Source organism: Microplitis mediator, chromosome 3 (assembly GCF_029852145.1).
Source record: "Microplitis mediator isolate UGA2020A chromosome 3, iyMicMedi2.1, whole genome shotgun sequence".
NCBI lineage: Eukaryota > Metazoa > Arthropoda > Insecta > Hymenoptera > Braconidae > Microplitis > Microplitis mediator.
Genome location: NC_079971.1, coordinates 24,255,767 through 24,282,718, shown reverse-complemented (window position 1 = coordinate 24,282,718; position 26,952 = coordinate 24,255,767). Strand labels below are relative to the sequence as shown.

The window sequence follows — 26,952 nt, the reverse complement described above, 5'->3', positions numbered from 1 at the left end:
ACTATACGAGGTTATTGTTTTTTATAAATCATATAAAGATTTAAACTGATCAGTCGTCGAATATTTATGAGACTTTTTTATCATAACTCTCGTATATAATTTTCTATTATTACGATATTTATTTTTAAAAGTGATCGTTAAATAATATATTTATCTTTCCAACAAATATACATATAAATATTTATATTTACTGCAGATATTTTTCAAATGAAATTTTTTTTTTTAATTCTTATATTTTTCATAAATATATTATATATATTTAACTTTGAAAATTTATTTTAATCTTCAAACAAATATTTATATTAAATAAACAAATAAATACAATGTTTATATATTTTTTATTTATTGAAACATAAATAACTAAATAATATTATAACATTAATAAATATATATACACATATATTTATATTTTTAAAGATCTAAAAATTTAATAAATAAATGCGTCATTGCTATATATTTTACACATAAAAGTCTAACTAATCATAACAGTGCAATTTATTATATATATATATATATATATATATATATATATATATATATATATATATATATATATATATATATATATATATATATATATATATTTATATATATAGACAACACTGATAATAAATAAACACAAATACTTCATATCATACTTAGAAATTTGAACATTACTCATATCTATAATACAGGGAGAGGATAAAAGATAATAATTTTTCCAAAAATTACCGCGACTTGCAACGAATTTTGATAAATTAAATGAATTTTTGGGCGTATTATCCATATATTTAATGCTAACGTATGCTTATATGTTAGTATCTTAAAATTATAAGAATTCGTTTTTTAAAAAGTATTTTCGTAAATTTTTACTCATGAATTCCAACAAAATATTCTTCAAAATTTAGTTCCATTTTAACTGATCCCAATGACCATTTGATCCCACTGATCAAGACATGATTTTGTGGTATCTGTTATTCTTTGTATGGATTGAGAAATCAGTCGCTATGGGATCACTCGATAGGAAAAGGGATTCATTGATCCCAAGGAGTTTTGATCCCACCTTATTTGGTAGTAATTTTATTTTTATTATATATATTAAGGCATCAGTTTTCATGGGATCAATTGGATTCCTTGTCAACTGGCCCCTGACAAGTAATCCCAGATAACTGATCCCAAGGGCATCTGATCCCACTGATCAGAATATCAATTATTTCTAATTATATTTTTTTACTACTTGATAAGGGATCAGTTTTCATGAAATCACTTGTCTGGGATCACTTGGGCTCAATGTCGACTGATCCCAAGTCAACTGATCCCACCGATCAAAACATCAATTATTTCTTATTATATTTTCTTAGTACATGATAAGGGATCTGTTTTTATGGGATCACAAGTCTGGAATCACTTGGACTCCATGACAACTGATCCCAAGTCAACTGATCCCACCGGTTAGAACCAATTATTTCTAATTATATTTTGTTACTACATGATAAGGGATCAGTTTTCATGGAATCACTTGTCTGGGATCGCTTGGACTCCATGACAACTGATCCCACCAATCAGAACCAATTATTTATAATTATATTTTTTACTACATGATAAGGGATCAGTTTTCATGGGATCACAAGTCTGGGATCACTTGGACTCCATGACAACTGATCCCAAGTCAACTGATCCCACCGATCAGAACCAGTTATTTCTAATTACATTTTTTTACTACATAATAAAGGATCAGTTATCTGGGATCACTTGTCATGGGTCAAAATTGGGATCAGTTCCCCCCCCTCCCATAGATCTAACTTTTCAACCCCACATAAAAAAACATTGATCTCTACAAAAAAAATTTTATTTCTCTTTAAATTGTCCTTGTGCACATAAATTTAAAAAAATCTCTCCATTAAACTTTGATATGTCAAGCTTACATATATTTATATTCATGAACAAAAATGCTCTTGGTATTGACGAAATTAATAATCCCGCCGATTAAGCTGTCATGCCCACCTGTAACAAACAGTCACTAATGAAATTACCGGTCAACTTCCGCAAGAACAATCATAATAATCGATTAATGTTATTAATTATCAGTATTTTCATGCCCTTCCTCATAATTTAATTACTCAAAGTTTCGGGTAAACTCAAGCAAAGTTATATAATAAACACGTACTATTTATATACATATATATATTTGTAAATTTATGTAAATATGAATTACCTAACACTTGTCGTCCTTGTTTGACTGAGACTCGGATGCCTTTTAACCGGGGGTGTATATACTTTTCTACGGCAACAACACCACCAACCACCGCAAGCTGCTGCCAGGAAACTCTCTCTGAAGTGTTTCGACATAAATCCATATACTATTGGATTAATGCAGCTAAAAAAAATATAATAGACAAATTTAGACAAAAAAAAAATGATTTCTTGACGCGAAAAAATTTTTTACTCCTCTCTAAAAAATTTTTACTTGCCCTCATAAATTTTTTTTTATTTGGAATTGAAAAGAAAAATTTTCTTGGGGTGAGAATAAAAATTCTTAAGACAAAAAAAATTTTCTTGAGGTGAAAAAAAATTTCTTGAGCCAGAAAAATATTTCTGGAGCCAAGAAAAATTTTCTTGAGGTGAAAAAAAATTTTTTGAGCCAGAAAAATATTTCTGGAGCCAAGAAAAATTTTCTTGAGGTGAAAAAAAATTTTTTGAGCCAGAAAAATATTTCTGGAGCCAAGAAAAATTTTCTTGAGGTGAAAAAAAATTTCTTGAGCCAGAAAAATATTTCTGGAGCCAAGAAAAATTTTCTTGAGGTGAAAAAAAATTTGTTGAGCCAAGAAATAATTTTTTTCGTAGAATTTTTTTTGTTGGATTATCTGATTAATCGAATAATTAGTGAGTGAAGTTAATTAAATTTATTAATTAAGTCGTTAACTTGATAAATGAGTTATCGATTATTTAATTAAAGAGCCGGGAAAAGGATCAAAAAGGATTATCGGATTACTGGGGGTAAATAAGGGCTTAAGGATTTAGGTACCTGTTGAAGTAGGCCATTAATTGGAATGCGGTATTCATGTGCTTGATGGAGCCATGTTTTATCCGCGGCAGAATTTCGTAAGCTGTGAGCACGTTGTCGATAAGCAAAGGGCTCCAGCAGATTGCGAAGAGAACCACCACTGCCACCAACATTTTCACGACCTGGGCGGAAAATTTTTGTCTATTAATTGAGTGATTACTTAAGAAATTAATTAATTGGAAATTTTGAATTTCACGCGGAGCTCGAAATAATCTCATAAGTGCTGCGGTTTATTTTTACTGATGTTAATAAAAGTCCGTTTTTTACGCCAACAATTTTTTTTCGTTCCAATAAAAAAATTTTTTACGTGGGTAAAATGGGCCGCCAAATAAATTTTGAGATTTTTATCATCAAGTTTGTGATTGAAATTCGGAGCAAATGTCAGAAAATTTTTTTTTTAAATGGGGGCAAAATGAGCCACCAAATAAATTTTCAAAATTTGTCAGAAATAATTTTAATTTATTTTTAGTAATCAGGCGTGCGATAAAAATTGAAGGCGAACATAAAAAAAAAAAATTATTTTTAATTTGGGTCAAAATGGTCAATTTTTCAAAATTTCTACATAATTTTTTTCTGTTAGCTTCAGTTATTTTCAAATCAAATTCTTTCTTGCTATGGGTAAGATGGGTCTTAAAATTTTAATTGAGAAATTCATTAAAATATTTTTTAAAATTGAAAAATTTATTGACGTCAATTAACTGCAGCCCATATTGTCCATCTGCAATTAAAAAAAAAATTTACTGCGGTCTATTTTGCCCCTAATCTGTACTTCTACAAATCCCTCCATTGAAAAAAAAAATAAATCGTGTATTGATTCTTATTAACTTCAATACCTCGAAATCAGTCGAGCTTTTAACGACTCGCTTTTACACGATTCGGTTATTTATTGGCTTCCTCGTCGCCTTATTATTGAAAATTAAATTCCGATTAAAGACGCGGGCATGAAAAATAAAATAACTCAAAAAATCAATTTATTAAATAATTTATAAGTTTCTAATTTGAATTTTTATTGCCTTAAAATAAAAAAAAAATTGACCTCAGGTCAATTCATAAATATGAAAAGTCCATATTTCATCTGCCTCATATATATTTTAGTAAAAAAAAAAATACATCAATAATCATTAAGATTTTATTAAGATTTATGATAAATATGACAATAAGATTTATAAAAATAAAAAAAAAATTGTAAACCTGCTTTATAGTCCGGGATTCACCCTCTGTCCTAGTATTTTCACGTCGGCTTCGAGATCGTCGTGAATTTTCCACTCGTCCCCTTTCCGTCATGAGGATACACTCTCCGTTATTTGTGGATATCGTTGGACTCAATCTAAAATATATAAATATCTTACTGAGCAGATAGACAGAAAAAAAATTTAAGTCATTTTTTGAAAAAAATATTTTCCCGCGCAAAAAGTATTTTCATTTTATTTATTTATTTTCCCGCGAAAAATATAAATATGAATTTTTGGAACAATTTTCGGAGGGAACACAGAGTAGATGTTTTTTTTTATTCACTCCCCTTCAGAGAGAAATTTACTCCGAGGGAAAGTTTTGGAAAATATTAATTATAAAAAAACGCAGAATGAAATCGTACAGAGAAAAAAAGAATTTTTTGGCGCGAAAAATTTTTACTCGCCCCAGAAAATTTTTACTTGCCCTGAGAAATTTTTTGCATTATGAATTGAAAAGGAAAATTTTCTTGGGGCGATAAAAAATTTTCTTGCGCCAATAAATTTTTTCTAGTCCTGAGGAAATTTTTGTTTTCATTTCATAATGAAAAATTTTTCTTGCACCAAGAAATCCTTTTTTTTCTGTGTAGTAAAAACTCGCGGGGTAAATTACTAATACGTAGTGAGGTTTGGTCTTTTATATTTAGACATTTGTATTGAGTACGGAAATAATTACGAGCTCCCTTTTCAAATATTCGCGCGAAATAATTTTTAAAAATTCTAACCAGCTGATAATTAAAACTTTCACGCTTATGAAGTTAAAGAAATAGATTTTCCATTTTCCATCATTAATATAGTTTTCACTGAGCCACAAACTGTCACATGACTCACATCAACCAAACCGCGAAATAACATTTTATATTCTACCGAAATATAAAATATTCCCATAAAAACTACGTCACCATAACAATTAAATAATTAAATGTTTTTACTATGGATTATATGAAATTATAATTTAGTGAGTTACTAAAACATTTTATAAATTAAAAACATAATATATTATGTGTTAATTATCAATACCTGAGTAAATTATTTATTAAAATAATAATATTTCTCATAAAAAAGTTATTTCTATTAAACATAAATTTATTTAAGTGTCAAAACTCCGAGCGGAGTGACTGCGGATTTAAATAAAACCCCGTCGCCCGCTCAAAAAAATCCCCATTCACTTCCCATGCAGAGTCATTTTTTTTTACCCCAGGAACTTCGAGTGACGAAGTAAATTCGGATTTATATAAAATCCGGATTAACTCCCGATTTTTTACAGCGTGTAAGTAATCAGGGTAAAAAAAATATGAAAGCTCGATAATATTTAGTGTATATGAAGAAGCATATCGACCCTCAGTAAATATATTTAATCTCGAGTGGGTTTTCGTGTTATCTGTTGATCATATGTTCGAAATAACGTAATCCAGGCCGGGCTCTATCAAAATTTATTAGTAAATATATGAGTATTACCTAGAAATAATCTCCATTGTCTATTATATTTTTTGCATAACTATCTCTAATAGAGTATCTTACTTAACTTTTATATTTTATCAGTTTTATGTCCACAAAAAAAACTTCATAATAATAAAAAAAAAATATGAAGATAACTTTCATTTTTTTATACCCATTTTTGCTTTGAATTTAAATTGCGTATAAACTATCGACTCTAAGAGAAAAGTTAATCAATACTTTTTTGTAGATAATTTAATTTCCTACAAAAGTGTATTCTTGTATATTTGTCATATTTTTGATATTTTAGTCAGAATTTTAATTTAAAGACTAAAAAATAATTTGATCTACAAAAATTCCATAATTTTTTGTAAACTGAATTCTTAAAACTTAAATTACAAGTTATGTATCAAAAATATGACAAAAATGTATTGATACAAATTTATTGGAAATTAAATTTCCTACAGAAAAGTATTCTTACATATTTGTCATATTCTCAATAGTTTAGTCGGAATTCCAGTTTAAAGAGACTGAAGTCTAAATTCAATTATTTTTATAAACTTTGTGTACTTAAAATTAATTTGATTAATCATCTATCAAAGATACGATAAAAATTAGGGCTGTACATCTAAACCGGCTTAACCGGTTAAAAAAGTTAACCAGGTTAATTAGCTGGTTAGCTGGTCAGCTTAGCTAATTTAACCGGTTAACTTCATTAGCTTGGCTAAGCAGCCAAAGGCTTAACCGGTTAACTCAAATTAGCTAGGCTAATTAGCTGAGGGCTTAACCGGTTAAATGGTTTATTTTTTTTTTTCATCTATTCGCTACTTTATCTTAGAAAATGTATAGGAAATATCATATTTCTTTAATTTTAGACCGAAAAAGCTATAACAAAAAATTTATACTATTAGTTCAAAAAAAATTCTCTACAATTTTTCGAATTATTTAATTAAAAATAAATCGCGTTACTAATGCAAAACGGGCGTGTCTCAAAATATACGCCCTTTTGGCTCTGCAGAACCAATAGGGCGTTTAAAAAATTTTTTTCTGATCAACTTGGAAATGTTTTTTTCATTTAACTTAATATTTTTTTTCAATTGATTGAGTTGTAAAGTCATCGATTTTACTGTTCTCTTGATTTTTTTTTGCTAAGAATCAATAATAATTGAAAAGAACAAAAATGATACGCCCTTTTGGCTTTCAAATTTTTTGGTTTTAAAGCCAAAAGGGCGTATGTCAAAAAAAATTTTATTTTCGTTTTTTTCTAGATATATTTTGTTGTAACATTCCCAAGTTTATCCGAAAAAAAAGATTTTTTAATACCCCTTTTTGGTTCACCAGAGCCAAAAGGGCGTATATTTTGAGATACACCTTTTTGGCATTAGTAACGCGATATATTTTTAATTAAATAATTCGAAAAATTGTAGAGAATTTTTTTTGAACTAATAGTATAAATTTTTTGTTATAGCTTTTTCGGTCTAAAATTAAAGAAATATGATATTTCCTATACATTTTCTAAGATAAAGTAGCGAATAGATGAAAAAAAAAAATAAACCATTTAACCGGTTAAACCCTCAGCTAATTAGCCTAGCTAATTTGAGTTAACCGGTTAAGCCTTTGGCTGCTTAGCCAAGCTAATGAAGTTAACCGGTTAAATTAGCTAAGCTGACCAGCTAACCAGCTAATTAACCTGGTTAACTTTTTTAACCGGTTAAGCCGGTTTAGATGTACAGCCCTAATAAAAATGTATGTGAACAAATTTGTTTAGCATAAAATTTTCTACAAAAAAGTATTCTTTGATTTTTTTAATAAAATAAATATTTGACGAGTTATTAAAAAAAATATCAAAAATTAAATTAATTGGTAAATATTTGAGTATAAATAAATCGGTTTTATGAAAAATAAAATCCAATATTTCCGTAGTAATGTTCATACTTTTATATCCAGTAGTATATATGACGAGGTCAAACCGCTCAAACGATTTGCTGTTTATATACTCAACTTTTACAGCCGCTAAAACGATCCGTGAACTAATATTATGCTTAAAGTTTCACATAATCTCATATATTATATTACAGTAGCCCACTAAATCATATATATATATATATATGAAGAAAAGTGGACTGATGCTAATCTATATTTTATGGATATTGTATCGGGAAAAGTTAATCCACTTTGAAAAAAAAAAAATTAATCACTGTCACATATTTATTTGTTCTGTTGGTTTGACATGAGGGTATATGTCTATTGCAGATGTATATATATGTACATGTATATGTATATGTATGAAATATGTATATTTGATGCACATCAGATAAATTTGACTTACGCATGTCTGGATGTCATGTGATATCTTCGCTTCATAACGCGCCAAATTTCCCAGCATATGGCGGTGTAGCAAAACGCCATAACGACAAGGGGGACAACGAGGACCAGCAGAAGCATATAAAGTTCATGTAGACGCCAGAGAAGTTGTGAATCCGAGTCACGTACACACCAAAAAGACGGTATGCGCTCACCCACGGGCTTATGGATCTAAAGAGAATAAGAAATGGCGATAAAAATTTTTTAAATAGACCGGATGACAGTTTGTCAGGTAGATATGGACCCGGAAGATCTTCATTCGGGTTTAGATATTCTGATTTTTTGTCACGTGTCGCGGTGAGTGGAATTTACTTTTTTTTGCGGGTCGCTCTTAGGGTGGGTGGTAATTTAATGAGGAAAAATTTGTCATGGGAGGGTTAAAAATTGGAAGGGATTTTAAATTTACGGCAGAAAATATTCGATTTATGGTGAAATTGATTTTTTTTTAAGGGGAAAAAATGTACTGGGGACTATAGTGAGAATTATTTTTCTGGCGGCAATTTTTAAAAATTTAAAAATTTGAATCTGGAATTTAAATTGGGAATTTAAAAAAATAAATTTTTTGGAAAAAACTCATTAAATTTTGACTTTTTTTTAGGGCATAATTTTAGAATTTTTTTTGACTCGATTTTCAAAGCGTCAATTCCGGGATTTTTTCCCATTCATAAAACTGTCAATTTTTTTAAATCGACTCTCGTTTTTTTTTGCTGCATTTTCACAATTCTTAAAATAGTTTATAAAAAATTAGTCATTGTCTGACATTTTTAAGTCCAGCGTAGCCAGTACTTTTCAAACTTTTTTTCACAATTTTTTTTACGCGGACCGACAAAAGATTTTAGTTTAAAAACTGAGGATTTTACACTAACCTATTTATTGCATCGATAATATTTATAATATTATTATTATTAATATAAGTAACAACCGGCCGTAAATAAATTTATGAATAATAAAAAAATATAAGTAATAGAGTTTAAAATAAAATAAACTCGGTATTTAATAAAAAGTTATAATTTTTAAAAATATTTAAAAAACTTGTGTTGGATTTTAGTAAAAAACAAAATCGTTATTATAAAAAAATATTAAATTTTTCCAGCGACATATTTTCCTTCGGGTTTAAATAAAAGTGCAAGTGAGTTATTTTTAAAAATATAAATATAAATATAAAATAATAATAATAATTTACTTGGGTGAATATGATAGGAATGGCCAAAAAAAATGATGCAGTCCAGGTTACGATGACGATTCGTCTCGCCTGGCTGATGGTGCAGGTGTACTGAGCCCTCATTGGATGGACTATCGCGTAATATCTGTAAATTAATTAATTGATTTGTAGACTGAGAGCAGATACAGGCAGCGAAGACACTCGAGATGTCGAAATGTCAACATAAACTCCTTGATATCGAGTATCGATACCGACACTTGCTGTTATCAGCAACTCATATATCGTCTTGTACTAAAGCTGATGCTTAGGCACCACCCAGTTGAGCTTTAAAGTCTGCGCCCTCTCTGATAAATAAAACCTCCAAACCGGGAAACTCAAAAATTTATTTTTATTTGTCTGCTGGTTTTTAAAAAATTACAGTAAAAAAGCCCGCAAAGGATTAAAAGATTCAATAAACTTTTGATGGGGTTAAAAAAACGGATGTACAAAGCAAAATATGGATGCTCCGCTGAAACTCGCCGAGTTGACACGATCGACTCATGAATATAAATTGACACCGTGTACACTTTATTCATTGAATCCTGCAGTATCGATGACAACAAGTGAATGTTCATTCATCCATTGTCAATAAAATGTAATTGATATTGTAAGGGGTAGCAATAAAAAATTATCGTTTGAGCGATCGTCCCAAAAGTATATACATATATATAATTTATTGGTACTAAATATCAAGTGATTTACTACCGATACCGATAAGATTTAGACTCAGATAATTGGGGTATGATATAGAAATTTATTGACTTAGGGGCGCGCAATATATTTCCAAAATTGAAAAATAATCATTTTAATTCAAAAATTTAATGGTTTAAATTTAAATTTATTTTACCTCTCGATAGACATCGCCGTCAAAGTGAGCACAGAGCAAATAGCCGCAACACTCTGGACATAGTGGACCGACTTGCAAACAAACGCTCCCATGGTCCAGGAGTAAGAAAATAATTTGGCAATCTGCGAACCGAAAACAACAACAGTAATTATATTGTGTTGACCCGGAACATTAAATTATCTCGATTAAAAGTTGACTTAATGATTCTTTATTAAATCTCCATTAATCAAAGTGTTAACCATCGGCAATTACAAGTGCCCTGCAGCTTGAAGGGTTTACACCCATGTATACTGAACTTAATTGCGTATTTATCGGGCTGGTATTATATATTACAAGTCGAGTAGTGCAGTTTATGGTATGTGTAGACCGGGAGAATTATCATCGATTAACTACTGTTTTATTCAACCGACCACATATTAACGCGATTTATTATTATTATAATTATAATTTGGATTTACGGTTAATCGAATGCCTTTATAGTGTACTTGTTGACCCATTATTAATTTGCTTGCTATAATTTAATTAATATACATGTTCAATTTGAATTGTATATATGTATATACATATTATGTGTATATATATATATATATTTATGTATAGTGTACAAGATAGGAAATTAAATGCACTTTAAAATGAGTACCCACATGCCATATTTATTTAAGATGTTTCTTAAAATATATATTATATGAGAATATATATGTATAAAGAATAATTAAAAATATATATGGCATGTGGGTACTCATTTTAAAGTGCATTTAATTTCCTATCTTATGCACTATGTATATATATATATATATATATATATATATATATATATATATATATATATATATATATATATATATATATATATATATCAAAAATTCTATAAGCTTTGAAATGAATACCAACAAGCTATACTTATATTTTAATATTTGTTTTTATTATTCAAATACTCATATATATGAATAAAATATATAAATTTTGTAGATTATTAATTTATAATAAATATATCATGTTGATACTTTTTCTAAAGAGCTTCAAATTTTCTTTTCTTTCATGTAATAAAAAAAATATATATATGTATATATATATATATAAATATATGTATTTATGTATAGTGCATAAGATAGAAATTTAAATGCCCTTTAAAATGAGTACCAACATGCCATATTTATTTAAGATATTTCTTAAAATATATATTATATGAGAATATATAAATATAAAAAATAATTAAAAATATATATGGCATGTGGGTACTCATTTTAAAGCGCATTTAATTTCCTATTTTATGCACTATGTATATACATATATATCAGAAATTCTATAAACTTTGAAATGAATACCAACAAGCTATACTTATATTTTAATATTTTTTTTTATTATTCAAATACTCATATATATGCAGAAAATATATAAATTTTGTAGATTATTAATTTATAATAAATATATCATGTTGAAACTTTTTCTAAAGAGCTTCAAATTTTCTTTTTTTTCATGTAATAAAAAAAATGTAAATATGTATATATATATTTATATATAGTGCATAAGATAGAAAATTAAATACACTTTAAAATGAGTACCAACATGCCTTGTTTATTCAAAACATTTTTCAAGACATATATATTTATATACAAAAATATATGTTTAAAAAATAATTAAAAATAAATATGGCATGTGGGTACTCATTTGAAAGGACGTCGAATTCTCTATGTTTATATGCACTCAAATATATGTATATATATTATATATATATGTTGTGATAGATTTATACGTTTGAGTAATATCAATATGAAAATATATGTATTTCAATCTAGCGTAGTAATGAATATATTATTGTACATGAGTAAAATATATCAAATTTCAGTAACATATATAACATTTCATGTTTACTCTAATTAATTACAAAACTGAGTTATTGGAAAGTTAAATGTAAAGTGAATAGAAAAAAAATGATAAGTAGTTCCATTGTGCCCGATCTCGACAAAGTTAAGAAAAAAAAAAACCATTCATAATAATTAGAATTGAAATTTCTCTCCGTAATCCAACTGCTCGGATCCTTTGTAATCCATTGAAAAGTTGATTAAGCATATCACTGACTACTGACACAATTTATCCGTTCATTAGATACTTAATAAACTGGATAACGAGCGTCTTCACGTACTTAAACTTAATAACCGACGTACAATTGACGGTGAAAGTGAAAGCCCTATCTACACATTCACCATTTAAATTCACTGGCTACATCATTCACTTTAATTTTATTAAAACCCAAGGCACTCAATCATCACCAAGGGGAAAAATAATTCAAAAAAAAATTTTACATTATATTAAATTATCTTCCATTTTTACGAACGAGCAGAAAATGAATTTCACAAATATTTGTATATAAATTTTTTTTTTTTTAGTGTTTGTTGTCTGAATTACTATATCGGAATCTGGAATAAACTTACTATAAAGTAAAATGGGTCACATTTGGAAAACAAATTTGTTTATCTCTCTCGAAAATTGTGTCTCATTTTGCCCCGTTGTGTCTTAATATACATATATATTTGCGTGCTTAAAAGTATAGAGAATAAGACGCGCTTTCAAATGAGTACCCACATGCCATATTTATTTTTCATACATATATCTTCATAGATATATACTAATATATATTTTAAAAAATATGTTAAATAAATATGGCATGTGGGTACTCATTTAAAAGGGCGTTCAATTTTCTATACATTGACATACACTATATATGTGTATATATATATATATATATATATATATATATATATATATATATATATATATATATATATATATATATATATATATATATATATATATATATATATATATATGGAACATAATGGGGCAAAATGAAACACGATTTTTTAATAAAAAAAAAATTTTTTCCGTGTTTACTAAAAATTCTCGAATCGAGTTATTGAACCAACTACTACCCCTTTTTTTTTATTTTTAGCGCGTATGTAAAAAAAGTAAAAATAAATAATAAAGAAAAAATGTGTACAAAAAAAGTGAAGTTTGTAAGTAATTTTTATTTTTATTTTTTTTTTTTTAACGTACTTTGTTCTATTCATCTCACGTACAAAGGCTTTGAAATGAAAGTGATTCGCAAATATTTTCCCTCTACACTTCAAAGACAACGTAATAGCTGATTTCTTTATTCGCGAATCAGAAAACGCTTGTATTTATTTTATGGCCATAACTTTTTTTTTATTTTTTTTTTAATTTAACAAAATTTATTTTTACAACTTTTATTGAAATTTTATGTCGCTCTCTTATATTTTAAGTTTATTGAAGTTTTCAGCTTCTGGAAATAAATATATACTTTTTTTTTTTACTTTTTATCAAATAAGAATTTTTTAATAAATTCTATTAGAAACTTTAATAATTTTTTTTTTTAATAAAAGTCGTTGCAAAAAATGTGGGGCAAAATGGCCAGCAGATTTAAAAATAATCTCGATTTATAATTTCCCACATTTTTTTGATCCTTCAAACACTTGGGCGACAAAAATAAAGAATTTCTGGTCTTTTGTATAAAAAATCCACTGATGTGTTTTTTAAATCCGAATCAATGCGACCCACTACGGATTAGTGAGTCTCCAAGCACAATATATCCGCTCTAATTAATGGGTATTATGCACCGGATACGAAATAGTTGCAAATACGCAGTGAATTCTATCCGATTATTCATACTCTCTTCTCAGTGAAAGACAATTTTAAACCCTTCTTAAAATGCATTTTTTGTTTTGCACGCCTCGGAAGCGAAGCGGAGAGGTTGTGCTTTATAACCGACCTGTCAAGGTCACACGATTTCCACTCATTAAAGTGCATATATTTTTTTTCTATTACTCTTACACATTATGAAAAACACATCAATATAAAGCTGAAACACTAATAAATAATCCTGATACTTTTTTTAATTTGTCTAATATGTATTAATATAAAAAAAAGTTCATTAAAAAAAATTTATCGTGGACGTCCATTAGTCTGTGGTTCAAAAAAACGGCGTGGTACGGATATCTCGAGAACGACTTGACGAAACTACTTAATTTTTTTTTCAAAATTTTCAGAAATAAGCAAAGAAGGTTCCTTTCGAAAATCACTACTGTAGGCCTTCTCGTTTTTTTAAAAATAAATCATTACGGTTAAAACCGGCAATCTTACATGTAAACAAACACATACTGCCGCCATTTTTCATTAGGAATGTTCTCCTTATTTATTTTTTTTTTTACTTTTATTACCGTATATTTACCATGGAAATTTCTATAGGAAAAGAGCGGGATATTCAATTTTATTCGAAATTTAACTTTTAAAAAAAAACATAACATGAGCGTTCGAGGTGTGCACTTTTGGATTTTCCAAATTTTTTTTATTTTAAATTTGAAGTTTCTCGCCATCGATTGCAATTTTTTTTTCTTCGTTTCCATTTTTTTTTTTTTTTTAAAAAGCAGTTTTAATTGAGATTGGTAACTATTGATTTGTTGATTTAATTACAATTGTATTACATGTTTATTATGAATTTTAAATTTCGCTCAATCAATTAAAAATTTTTTTTTTTTAATTTACATGAATTTTTTTTTTTCGTAAATAAATAAATTTAATTAATATTGTTAACTATTGATTTATTTATTTAATAATAACAATTTATATATTTACGCAATATATTTACATATATACATATAAATGTATATATACATATTTGTTGAGAGATGGAAATTTTCAATTAAAGCTGAACGAAAAAAATTCAAGAGAATAAAAAGTTTGATCGGAACTGTATAAAAAGAATATGATATATATATTAGGGTGGTCCTTATTTTGGACATTTTCGATTTTTGATGCTCCCAGAGGCTTATGTGGTTCAAAATAAATAAAAAAAAATATCCTCAAAGTTTCAGGTCTCTATCTCAATTTTAACCCGTGCCGCACAGCGATGTAAGTTTCCCATTTAAATAACACGGGGTTTTCGGCATTAAACGATTAAGTTTTTATTTCGGCTAAAGTAATTGTTCGAAAAATTTGAAACTCTGTAGACTTTATCCTCATATTAGCAGCTACTCCTCAGAATTTTTACAGATTTTCAGCTACTATAATATTGGGGGTACAGCATGATGAAAAAAAAGAAAAAAATTATTTTTTTTATTTTTAGCTAAAATTTTTTTCAAATAACATATTAAATCAGTCTGCATCCTTATCAGAAGTTCTTACTCTTTTTCATTCTCGCACCTAACTGGATGAACGGTATATCTTTGTTGCACTAATACAGTAATCAGGAACTTTGCATTAGTGTGCAGTAAAGTGTTCCTTAAAAGGATTTTTTGAATTTATTACGATCACCTCACAAACGGTTTCAATTACGGCAGAAAAAAATTCCCTTAAAGTTTGAGCTCTTAATTCCAACGGGACCACGTGTCGCAAATTTTGTTTTTGTTATTTTTTAAGTTTATTATATTTATTTATAAAAGAGATCTATTTTATTAATAATTTATTTAATCAACCTTTTGTTTATTATTATATAATAAATATTATTATATAATAAACAAAAGGTTGATAGTTTTGTGTATTATAATATCGAAATTACTAAATACTGCACACTAATGCAAAGTTCCTGATTACTGTATTAGTGCAACAAAGATATACCGTTCACCCAATTAGGTGCGAGAATGAAAAAGAGTAAGAACTTCTGATAAGGATGCAGACTGATTTGATATGTTATTTGAAAAAAATTTTAGCTAAAAATAAAAAAAATAATTTTTTTCTTTTTTTTCATCATGCTGTACCCCCAAAATTATAGTAGCTGAAAATCTGTAAAAATTCTGAGGAGTAGCTGCTAATATGAGGATAAAGTCTACAGAGTTTCAAATTTTTCGAACAATTACTTTAGCCGGAATAAAAACTTAATCGTTCAATGCCGAAAACCCCGTGTTATTTAAATGGGAAACTTACATCGCTGTGCGGCACGGGTTAAAATTGAGATAGAGACCTGAAACTTTGAGGATATTTTTTTTTATTTATTTCGAACCACATAAGCCTCTGGGAGCATCAAAACTCGAAAATGTCCAAAATAAGGACCACCCTAATATATATATATATATATATATATATATATATATATATATATATATATATATATATATATATATATATGGCAGGACGGGCGAAATGTAAACGTTAAGGGAGTAATGGATTTTTGTGCATGGGAACGTGTGAATCTTCTTTCATTAAATTTGAAGAAATTAAACCAAATTTCTAGTTACCATAGAAAAAAAATTTTTCCTGCTGGGTAAAACGGACCTGCCCCAAAAAAAGTAAAAATGTTTTTTTTTTAATAAAAAAAAAATGATTACTTAAATTGTTTGTATAAAATCGCAGTGAAAAAAGAGATTTCCAATCCCCCTAGTAAATAAAGACAAAAAAAATGATTGAAAATAGATAGCTTATATAAAATTCAAATATAGCGAAGACGACACCGTATTTATTTTTTGCGGCCAACAGTACAATGAGTCCATTGAAAAATTTTTGAAAAAAAAATTTACAAAAATTTTGAGTCGTAAATACGCGCATGAAAATATCATATATGGTAAACATATAAAAAAAAATATATGTTACAGATATAAATATGTATTTGACAATACATAAAATCTTATGTAGAACTATATATAGATTTTGGTCGATTTTATTATATTTCTATATATATTTTCCCTTATATGATTTCATATATTTCTGTATAACTACAATATATTATTTATATATTTGAAAACTTATAATCTTAATATATTCAAAAATAAATGTTATTTATATATGGAAACAAATAAGAATACATATATAATTCATCATTATATGGTACGATATATATACCATGTATTAACTTTATAAATTTTTGTATATTTTTCGATATATAGAACCATATAAGTCTCCCCATATATGTAAGAATAAATTAAATCTATTCTTTTCTGTCTTCCTCTCACTGTTATAAGATTCAAACATTGTCTTCAGAATATATATATATATATAGGGGAAGGGGGGGCAAAACGGGATACTTAACGAAAAATTTAGTTTTTAGGGACACAAATATCGTAAATTGGCTTTATTTTGATTCTATTTGAAATAAATATAACGAATTTTAGACTGCCATCAGAAAAAAAATTTTTATTTTCTGCGGGCAAAATGGGATACCCCAAAAAAAAGTAAATTTTTTTTTTTTTTTTTCAAGTGAATAAAATTGATGTAATAATGTCTTTCTAAATTGATGTAAGTAATAAAATTTACTCTCAACATATTTTTAAAGAAGTTTTTCCTTGTTATTTCTTTTCAAAATTTGAAATTGGCGCCAATATTATACTTTTTTGCAAAAAATATAAAAATGTTTTTTTTTAGCTTTTAATAGTGTAAAATGACATTAGATGTCATTCTTGACCATTTTTGAAAGTTTTTCGAGAAAAAAAATTTTTGACGAAATTTTGAGGGTATCCCATTTTGCCGGCCTATCCCGATTTGCCCCTCCTTCCCCTATATATATATACTAGCTTACAAATTTACATATATAATTATCAATATATGTAATACATATATGTGCTAACTTATAAGTATACATATATAATTATAAATATATATAATACATGTATTAACTTATAAACTTACGTATATAATTAATTATATTAAAGCTTACTATATTATATATATGAAAATATATATCGTTTTTGGCCACTTATATGGTCCCATATTGATTATAAATTTTTTTCATATATATTTATCATATGTCAAGTTTTTGTAGTGGTCCGTTTTACCCATCCTTTATTTGCTTTTAAAAATATATGACTTGTTTTCATTTTCTCTTTTATCTGTAGTCTATCAATCTTATATATTTATAATATTGTAACATAAAATAAAAAAAAAAAACTGTACACTGATTAATTTGAATTTATTTTTAATGTCACTTAATATAACAAAACTATTGGGGTAACACCGATAAATCTAACTTTTCTTCTTACTATAAACAAAGTATATAAATAAACGGATTGAAAGTAAAGTATGATCGAATCTCTAGTGTCTTAGTATTGTGCACATATATATTTATATATATGTATATGTATATGCATTGTATGTGTATGTATGTCGCGTTGTTCAGTAGATTGGAAACGAATTTAAACTTTTAAACTAACGACTAATTGGAATGCTGTCAAGATTCTAAGCTTTCGAGTGATGGGAAAGAAGTTGGAAGAATCCAATTTAAATTATGGATTCTTTGATAGTCGAGTTAACGACCAGAAATTCGGTGGTTTTAATTACTTTCGGGTTACTGCTGAGTTGGAGAAAAGAGAGATGAGTTGAGAGGTAGATATTTTAAATAAAATTTATGAGAATGAGTGTTTGGATTTTTTTTTTTAGATCTGAAGATTTATAAATTCGCGGGGTTTTAAAATGTCTTAAATTTGTTAAAAAAAAATATATGTATATATATAAATTTCATTTTGTTAAAAGCTTATTTCGGTTCTCACATACATTTTAAGATACCAAGTTTTCTTTGTGATTTTTATTTATTTTTAGAGGAAAAATACGGTGACATGTTTGGGATTTTATGAAAAGGCACGAAAATTACCGATGGTATTTTTCTGCCGGTGATTTATTGGAACAAAAGATTTTTTTTAAATTCTCTAATAACCCGCACAGAAATAGTGTATTGTGTTTTCTTACGCGCACATATATTTATATGACGATATATAAGTCACCTCAGATATGTTATATATTTTTTCTCGTGGGAAAATTTTAGACGAAGAAAAAATTTCTTGAATTAAGAAAAATTTTTTCTGCAGAATATATTTCTTGGTTCAAATTTTTACGTTTTCTCATTTCAATAAATTTTTGAACCAAGCAAACGTATTTGTCAAAAAAACGCATGTTCGTAAATTAAAACACGAGAGAACTGAAAAAAAATTTCTTGAATCAAGAAAATTTTTCTCCAGACGATTCTTGGTTCAAATTTTTACATTTTCTCCCTTCAAGAAATTCTTGAATCAAAAATTTTACCTTGTCTAATTAAAAAATGCACACTCTTGAATCGACTGTTGGATTATTTTGAAGCAAGACATAAAATTCTTGAACCAAGTAAAAATTTTTCTGCAAAATATGATTCTTGGTTCAAATTTTTACATTTTCTTAACTCAAGAAATTTTCAAATCAAGTATTTTACCTCATTCAATTAAAAAGTGTATACTCTTGAATCAAGTATTGATTTTGAAATAAGACATGATATTTTTGAACCAAGTAAAATTATTTGTCAAAAAAACGCATGTTCTCAAATTTAAACAATCGAGAACTAAAAAAATATTTCTTGTATCAAGAAAATTTTTTCTCCAGACGATTCTTGGTTCAAATTGTGACGTTTTCTTCCTTCAAGAAATTCTTAAATCAAAAATTCTACCCCATGCAATGAAAAAATTTATACTCTTGAATCAAATATTGTATTATTTTCAAATAAGACATAAAATTCTTGAATCAAGAAACTGATTTCTCGAAATAAATTTTCTTGCACTAAGAATTTTAATTCTTACAAATTTACTCCCTTTAATCTAATTCTTAGATCAATAAATTTTTCGAGCGCCAACCAATTATCAGTGCTAAGAAAATTCTTTCTTGAACCAAGAATGCATATTCTTGATTCAAGAATTTATTATCAATAAAATTTTTCTAAAATTTAAATTTCATCGTCGATATATCGATTCTGTAAAAACAATTTTCTTTTTCTTAGTTCAAGAAATTTTTCCCATACCTCAAATACGCAATTCTTGAGTCAAGAATATTTTTTCCATACAATTTTTTCCTCATTATAAAAAGTTTTTATTCTTAAAAAATTTGCCTTAAAATTATCAACTAAATTTATTTTGAATTCAAAATTAAAATTCCAAAATATATCAAACAATAATAGACCGCATAATCTAACTATATATACTACAAGCATTAAATCGACTAAAAATATCTTCTGAATGTACTCTCTAATGCATGTAATGCAATCAAAATATATACATATATATATATATATATATATATATACTTCATACATTTGATGAAGATGTTTTCGAGTAAAATAAATGTTAAAAAACATTGACGCATTCGTTCAATCGACACTTATCCAATACACATATATAAATATATATATATTTATATACTTTTCCTTCTTCTCTGTCAACACATGGTGACTCTAGTTTTCTGGTAATCTCATTAATTTTAGACCTTGTAGATTTGGCACGAGACTAAATTTTATTTTGAGGTTTTCCCTCTCTACCTGTCTTTTAATATCATCTATATAAATATATATGTTACTTTAGTAACAATAACTAACTTGTTGATTTTTGTCACGACTGTATTTTTACTTTCTTTTATATATTGATATAATTTTCCTATTATCAAAAGTTTGTTTAGTAACTTCATATATATATTTTAGTTAACTCACCTTGACAGGTATGCAGAACGTGATCAATATAAAATCGGCGCTGGCCAGTCCGCCGAGGAAAATATTTGTCGGTGTTGACGGTAGTGGTCGCAATTTAGGACATAATGTCGATGCTATTATCACAACATTACCTTTTAAAATAAATTTTATATATATAAATATTATATAAATATATAAATCCGAAGTTCAATAGCCCGTTCATTGACCGTGACCCAGATTCTGACCTTCAAAAATTTTTTTTTTAAATAATCAAAAATTACTAGTGTAGAATTTTTAAATGCGCGTAAAAAAAAAATTTATTATTTGAATTCAAATTTTTGGCGGGAGTAAAATTAAATATGTTCCATTTTTGTGGTCAGTAAAATTCTGGGTCAAGTACTGGGCCGTTTAAAAAAATTGAATTAATTATTGAAGAGTTTAATTACCAGTTAATCCAAGACAAAATGTGATCGAGTAAATAACCAGAGCAGGAGCTAATTCCGACCAATCAAAAAAATTCAGGGAGTCGTCTAAATCGTAATCCCCCCAGATATCATCGGTATCGTTGAATGGAATTGTTGTTTCGTTCATTGTATGTTATAGAATTATATAATTTGCAGAGAAAATATAAGTATATATGTATATATGTATGTATGTATGTATGTGTGGATTATGATTGTTAATTATATTTCTCTGTTTAAATTCGCGGTTATTTAGTTGGCTCGACTCATATGTTGATTAGTACAATACTGATGGTAATGAGGACTTGTTTCAAATATCCATGAGATACGTGTTTTAGACGAACTGAAACAGTAAATATTAAATCCTAATAACAATAATTATGATTATAATACTAATGAGTGCCGATTATTAAAAACAAGAGTTGATGAAATTTTTAAATTTATTATACAGTTGAATTTAAATTAACATTGTGGCGAAACTATTGAGTTTGTGGACAGAATTAATCAATACTTTTTCGTAGGAAATTTAATTTTCTATAAAAAAGTATTCTTATATATTTGTCATATTTTTGATATTTTAGTCGGAATTCTAATTTGAAGGGAGAAAAATATTTGAGGGATGAAAATTTGATAATTTTTTGAACAGTTGACTTTGAATCAAAATTGTGTCTAAAATATTGAGTTTATGGACAAAGTCTATGAATACTTTTTTGTAGGAAATTTAATTTTCTATAAAAAAGTATTCTTATATATTTGTCATATTTTTGATATTTTAGTCAGAATTTTAATTTGAAAGTAGAAAAATATTTAAAGAATGAAAATTTTATAATTTTTGTAAACTGAGTACTTAGAATTGGGATTACGAGTTACCTATCAAAAATATGATAAAAATATAAGAGACTAAATTTATAGGAAATTAAATTTTCTACAAAAAAGTGTTCTTTGGATTTTTTGTAAACTCAATAGTTTATAAGTTATTTGAAGTTTCCTTTTAATAAGAAGTTTTTCAGTGAAAAAAAAAAAAAAATGATAATTGCGTTTTATTGATAGAAAATTATCGGCGATTGTAATCAGTTCTATCAGTAATGACTTTCACCTGAGGGTGAAAAATAATTGATTAAATTTCAAATTGAGTAGATAAGAGTTTAATTTAATATTTTTCTAATTAAAATTTATTTTAGATTTTTATAAGTTAAAAAAAATATGATCAATATTTCACAATGAATATATATCAGATGTACATTTGATACAGCGATAAAAAAGATAAACAAAGTAGGGTAATAAAATAAATTACAAGTTAAGGAGAAAAAGTATAAAAAGTTGAAAAAAAATAGTAAAAATCCAAGTTAGATCGGGTTTAATGGTTTCGTGGGTGGAATGTGATCAACTAACGAGACACGATAGATATGCTACGTTATCGCGGTGTCCAAGAGGACCCTGGGGTCTCTGTCGTAATATATCACCGCGGAGGTAAATAAAAAAATAAATTAAATAAATAAATCAAATTATAAAATTTTACTCCAACAAATTTTATTTTAAGTTTTCTTCAAGTTCAACTAGTCTGCCCGTAATAGAACACTTACTTTTCAAATATCAATAATACTTAATTTTTTTTTTTTCAATTGTGTTCAATTATTGTCATATATTTTATTAGATATTTCATTGAAGGATTTAATGATTTGGAGGAAGGAATATTGAGTATGGATTAAAATTCGAGAATCACTGAAAGAAACTAGGCATAGTAATTTATTTAAGTGGGAACAATAATATTAATTATTACGGCAGCTAAAAAATTACTGGAATTTTACTAATTTGTTATTAAATATTAAGATTTAAATAAACGACTGGGGGTAGAGTATTTGAATATATATTACTCGTTAATTCGGCTTTAGCTAAAGGAGACTGCGGAGCGTTGGCCTGAGACTAGAACTCACGCGCGGGAGATCAGGGTTCGAATCCCGGCTAAGGCAAAAAAAATAAATAAATAAATTCACTTGATTCTCTACTCGGACTTTGAGGCATAGGAATTTACAATATCGATACACGGCAAATAATAATAATAATAACTAAAATAAATAAAAATATAATTTTATTAGTTTGGATTTTCATTTAGTTAATTTACTACACTGTAGTAAAATTAGCTCTATCGTAAAATAAATAAAATAGTTTTAAGAGTTTTAGATGTTGATTTTTTTTTTTTACTCATATTAAAATTACTAATATATGAGAATTTAATGCGTAGAAAAAATATATTAAAATTTAATTTTAGCCTTTCAATTTTTTTTCTCTGTTTTTTAATTTTAATCTAGAGCTTTTATTAAAATTCATGAAATATTTTTTTCTCGTGTCCTTTGTAACTCAACAGAGCTTTTTTTCTTTTTCATTTTACACATATCCGGATTTTAGGTATTAGTATTTTTTTTGTCACACTTTTAATTGACGACTTTCATACATGAGCTCTTTTAATAATATTTTAATCATTAATAATAATTAATATCCAGGTAAAAAAATTTCAAACTTTAAAGTAATAAAATTTTTTCTCAGCCGAAAAGTGGCCGTCAAAAGATCCAGGTAGTGAAGACAAGGCCAAAATTCAGCCGATGATTGTAAAACATGACTGAAAACTCTAAAATTCTCTGTTCTATAATTTTATTAGAAAAAATACTAATGGCTGAAAATAGGCCGAATTAATTTATCAGCTAATGTACGGCCTATTTATTACCGATAATGAAATTTCGGGGTGCTTTTGTCTTCTTTCACTAAAATTCTACTTTTTCCGACTGTTTTCAGTAAAATTTTGGCCTTTTTTGACAAAATTGTACAATATTCTACAATTTCGGCAATATTTAGTCCCCTTTGAATAAAAATCAGTTTTCGGCTTGATTTCGGCCTTTTGAAATAAATTTCTACGGTTTCTGCGTGATTTCGATAAAAATGAGGCTTTTTGGAATAAAATCCTACGATTTCGGCAATATTCAGTCCTCTTTGAATGAAATTTGACTTTCGGTCTGATTTCGGTACAATTTCAGCAGCATTTAGTTCTCTTTTAAAAAAAAATCGGTTTTCGGCCTAATTTCGCCTTTTTCAATAAAATTCTATTGTTTTCGCGTGACTTTGGTAAAATTGAGGCCTTTTGGAATAAAATTCTACAATTTCGGCAATATTTAGTCCTCTTTGAATAAAATTTTGTTTTCGGCCTGATTTCGGCCTTTTGAAATAAATTTCTACGGTTTCTGTGTGATTTCGATAAAAATGAGGCTTTTTGGAATAAAATCCTACGATTTCGGCAATATTCAGTCCTCTTTGAATGAAATTTGACTTTCGGTCTGATTTCGGTACAATTTCAGCAGCATTTAGTTCTCTTTTAAAAAAAAATCGGTTTTCGGCCTAATTTCGCCTTTTTCAATAAAATTCTATTGTTTTCGCGTGACTTTGGTAAAATTGAGGCCTTTTGGAATAAAATTCTACAATTTCGGCAATATTTAGTCCTCTTTGAATAAAATTTTGCTTCCGGTCTGATTATGGCCTGTTTTAATAAAATTCTACTGTTTCCGCATAATTTCGGTACAATTTCGGCAGCATTTAGTCCTCTTTAAAAAAAAATCGGTTTTTGCCCTAATTTCGGCCTTTTTCAATAAAATTCTACTGTTTCTGCGTGATTTCGGTAAAATTTAGGCCTTTTTGGACAAAATCCTACAATTTCAGCAATATTTAGTCCTCTTCGAATAAAATTTTGCCTCGGTCTGATTTCGGTACAATTTCGGCAGCATTTAGTCCTCTTTCAAAAAAAAAATCGGTTTTCGGCCTTTTTCAATGAAATTCTATTGTTTTCGCGTGACTTTGGTAAAATTGAGGCCTTTTGGAATAAAATTCTATAATATCGGCTCTTTTAAATAGAATTCTATGATTTCGTCCTAATTTCGGCTAAATATTTTTACCCGGGTACCCCAAAATTGAAAAATAATTTCACCAAAAAAATAAAAAACTAGATTTCCTTTTTGAAAAATAATCTACATTTATTTCAAATAAACAAAACCCTCAAAATTTAATCCTATGCAATGTCGCCCCCAGATACCCAAACTAAATCCAATCACTCCGCACTTTTGTACCACAGATCCCGATTACCGATAATTAAACTAAACTCTGCCCGCATCGTAATTGTATCTCCATTCGACTTTCTCTAATCTTTCACATCACAGTTAAAATTTCAAAAACTTTATACCAATCCAAAATCCCTCACTAAAAATTCCCAGAGTCCAGACCCCCGAAAAAAAAAAAACAAAAATCAGATCTACCGCAACCCAATTCAATCTTAATTATTTTTCCTCACTTTTAAATTCCCCCAAATACTTACCGCCACTCTCTTTAAAACCGGCACTCCTCCATAAATATATTAAATATATATAAAAAAAAAGTATTAAAAGCTCAAGCGGTTGCTTTAACTGCCCCATAAATCTTGTTTACATTTCCACTTATTTTATATAACATATATAAAAAAAAAAAACAAATTATATAACAAATTAAACACATGTGATCTTAAATAAATAATAAATTGGCAATTGATGGTTTAATCGTTCGTAAATCGACACATTAAAAGTTCATTTGTGCGTAAATATACCAACCACATTTCAATTGACCTTATTTACTTTTATATATATATATATATATATATATATAAAGCTATGTATTGTTAATAAAATTAACCGACGATTCAGCCTCAACTCGCGTATACTAAAAGTCTATAAGGAATTGACGTGATGATGATTGCTGATGATTACACACTCGTGTACATCTTAGTCTACTTCAATAATAATGATCTCCTATAAATATATATACATATATATATATATAGAAATAGTTAGAAATGTATTGAGACTTTCTACACATATAATTAACACGTGTAAAATTTAAAGACGTCTATTCATCAAATCACTTTACTATTAACTCATAAATTTGATTTAAACAAAAAAAATTAACACATGTTAAAAAAAATTTTAATTGATAATAAAATTTAATGTCAGTAATTAATTTTTTTTTTTTTTTTTGTGACCATGACGTCGGCATCAGGTGTTTTGAACTATCAACTATCACCTATCAACGTCGACATTATAAACTTTATATATATGTATATATATTGATATTGATATTTATGATGTAGTTGTAGAAATTTAATATTAATAAATATTGAATATTTACTTTCTTACCTGGTGTTAAATTTCATAATTAATTTAAAAAAAAAAAAATTTTGGAATTTTGATTTTTGAATTTTTTTTTTGGGTTATTGATTTGTTTATTAGTGGGATTAAAATTTAAAAATAAATAGTTTTAAAATAATTTAAACTCACGATACCGAAATAGAAGTGATTCGCGCGCGAGACGCCGTGAGACTGAACCCGACGGCATCCCGACGTAAAAGCAACAGTGGGCTGTGGGCTGCGGTATATTGTGATGAAGAAGACCAAGTTCAGAAGCTCACATCAATCAGCGATCACATCTTGGGTTGGATGGATGCTGGGAAATGGAGATCTATGGAATGAAAATCTTTTCCTAATACGGCGGTCCCGGTCCCAGTCCGGTCCCAGTCGCGGTCTGTCTTGGAATAACAGATTAGAATGCGGCGGCTAATTTATTCTAAAACTTGTTATTTGTGAGACATTTCCAGGTTAAAAATCCCTTTTAGAATTTTTAAATTTATGTACAGACGAAAATAATCCGTGGGTTTTATATTTTTTTTTTAAATCCAATCAATTTTTTTTTGTTTATCATAACTTTGGTTTTCAAACAACCGAAAATTATTTTATATTCTTGGAATTTATTTTTTAAATATTTGATATATTTTGTAAACAAATTTATTTTGGCTTCGAAAATTTTGTTTATATTTTTTATTTGAAACAAAAATATTTTTCACTGGCAAGAATTTAAAAACAAAATTTTTTATATGAAATTTCTA

The 26,952-nt window shown here is 27.4% G+C and overlaps 1 protein-coding gene across 3 annotated transcripts; it reads right to left on the bottom strand.

Moving 5' to 3' along the window:
- Positions 1-601: 601 nt before the first annotated feature.
- On the bottom strand, positions 602-26,420 carry LOC130665369 (QRFP-like peptide receptor). Of its 3 annotated transcripts, none has more exons than XM_057465704.1 (10): positions 26,207-26,418; positions 20,988-21,345; positions 20,563-20,693; positions 10,122-10,243; positions 9,257-9,380; positions 8,039-8,244; positions 4,235-4,370; positions 3,005-3,165; positions 2,195-2,356; positions 602-1,983 (listed from the first exon to the last, which is right to left on the bottom strand). In XM_057465704.1, the coding sequence occupies exons 2-10, from the start codon at positions 21,130-21,132 to the stop codon at positions 1,974-1,976; spliced, it is 1,197 nt and encodes a 398-aa protein (XP_057321687.1). In that variant the 5' UTR covers positions 21,133-21,345; positions 26,207-26,418; the 3' UTR covers positions 602-1,973. The 3 variants fall into 3 exon arrangements, with proteins under 3 accessions (XP_057321687.1, XP_057321688.1, XP_057321689.1); XM_057465705.1 differs by having other exon boundaries at positions 26,353-26,372; XM_057465706.1 differs by lacking the exon at positions 602-1,983 and having other exon boundaries at positions 2,191-2,356; positions 26,207-26,420.
- Between the last annotated feature and the right edge of the window lie 532 nt (positions 26,421-26,952).

Excerpts from the sequence above, each read along its gene's own strand:
- LOC130665369 (XM_057465704.1), bottom strand. The coding sequence starts at position 21,132 with ATGAACGAAACAACAATTCCATTCAACGATACCGATGATATCTGGGGG. Across the intron at positions 20,694-20,987 it reads ATTTTGTCTTGGATTAACTG|GTAATGTTGTGATAATAGCA; the intron begins GTAATTAAACTC and ends TTATTTTAAAAG. Across the intron at positions 2,357-3,004 it reads TTAATGGCCTACTTCAACAG|CTGCATTAATCCAATAGTAT; the intron begins GTACCTAAATCC and ends TATTTTTTTTAG.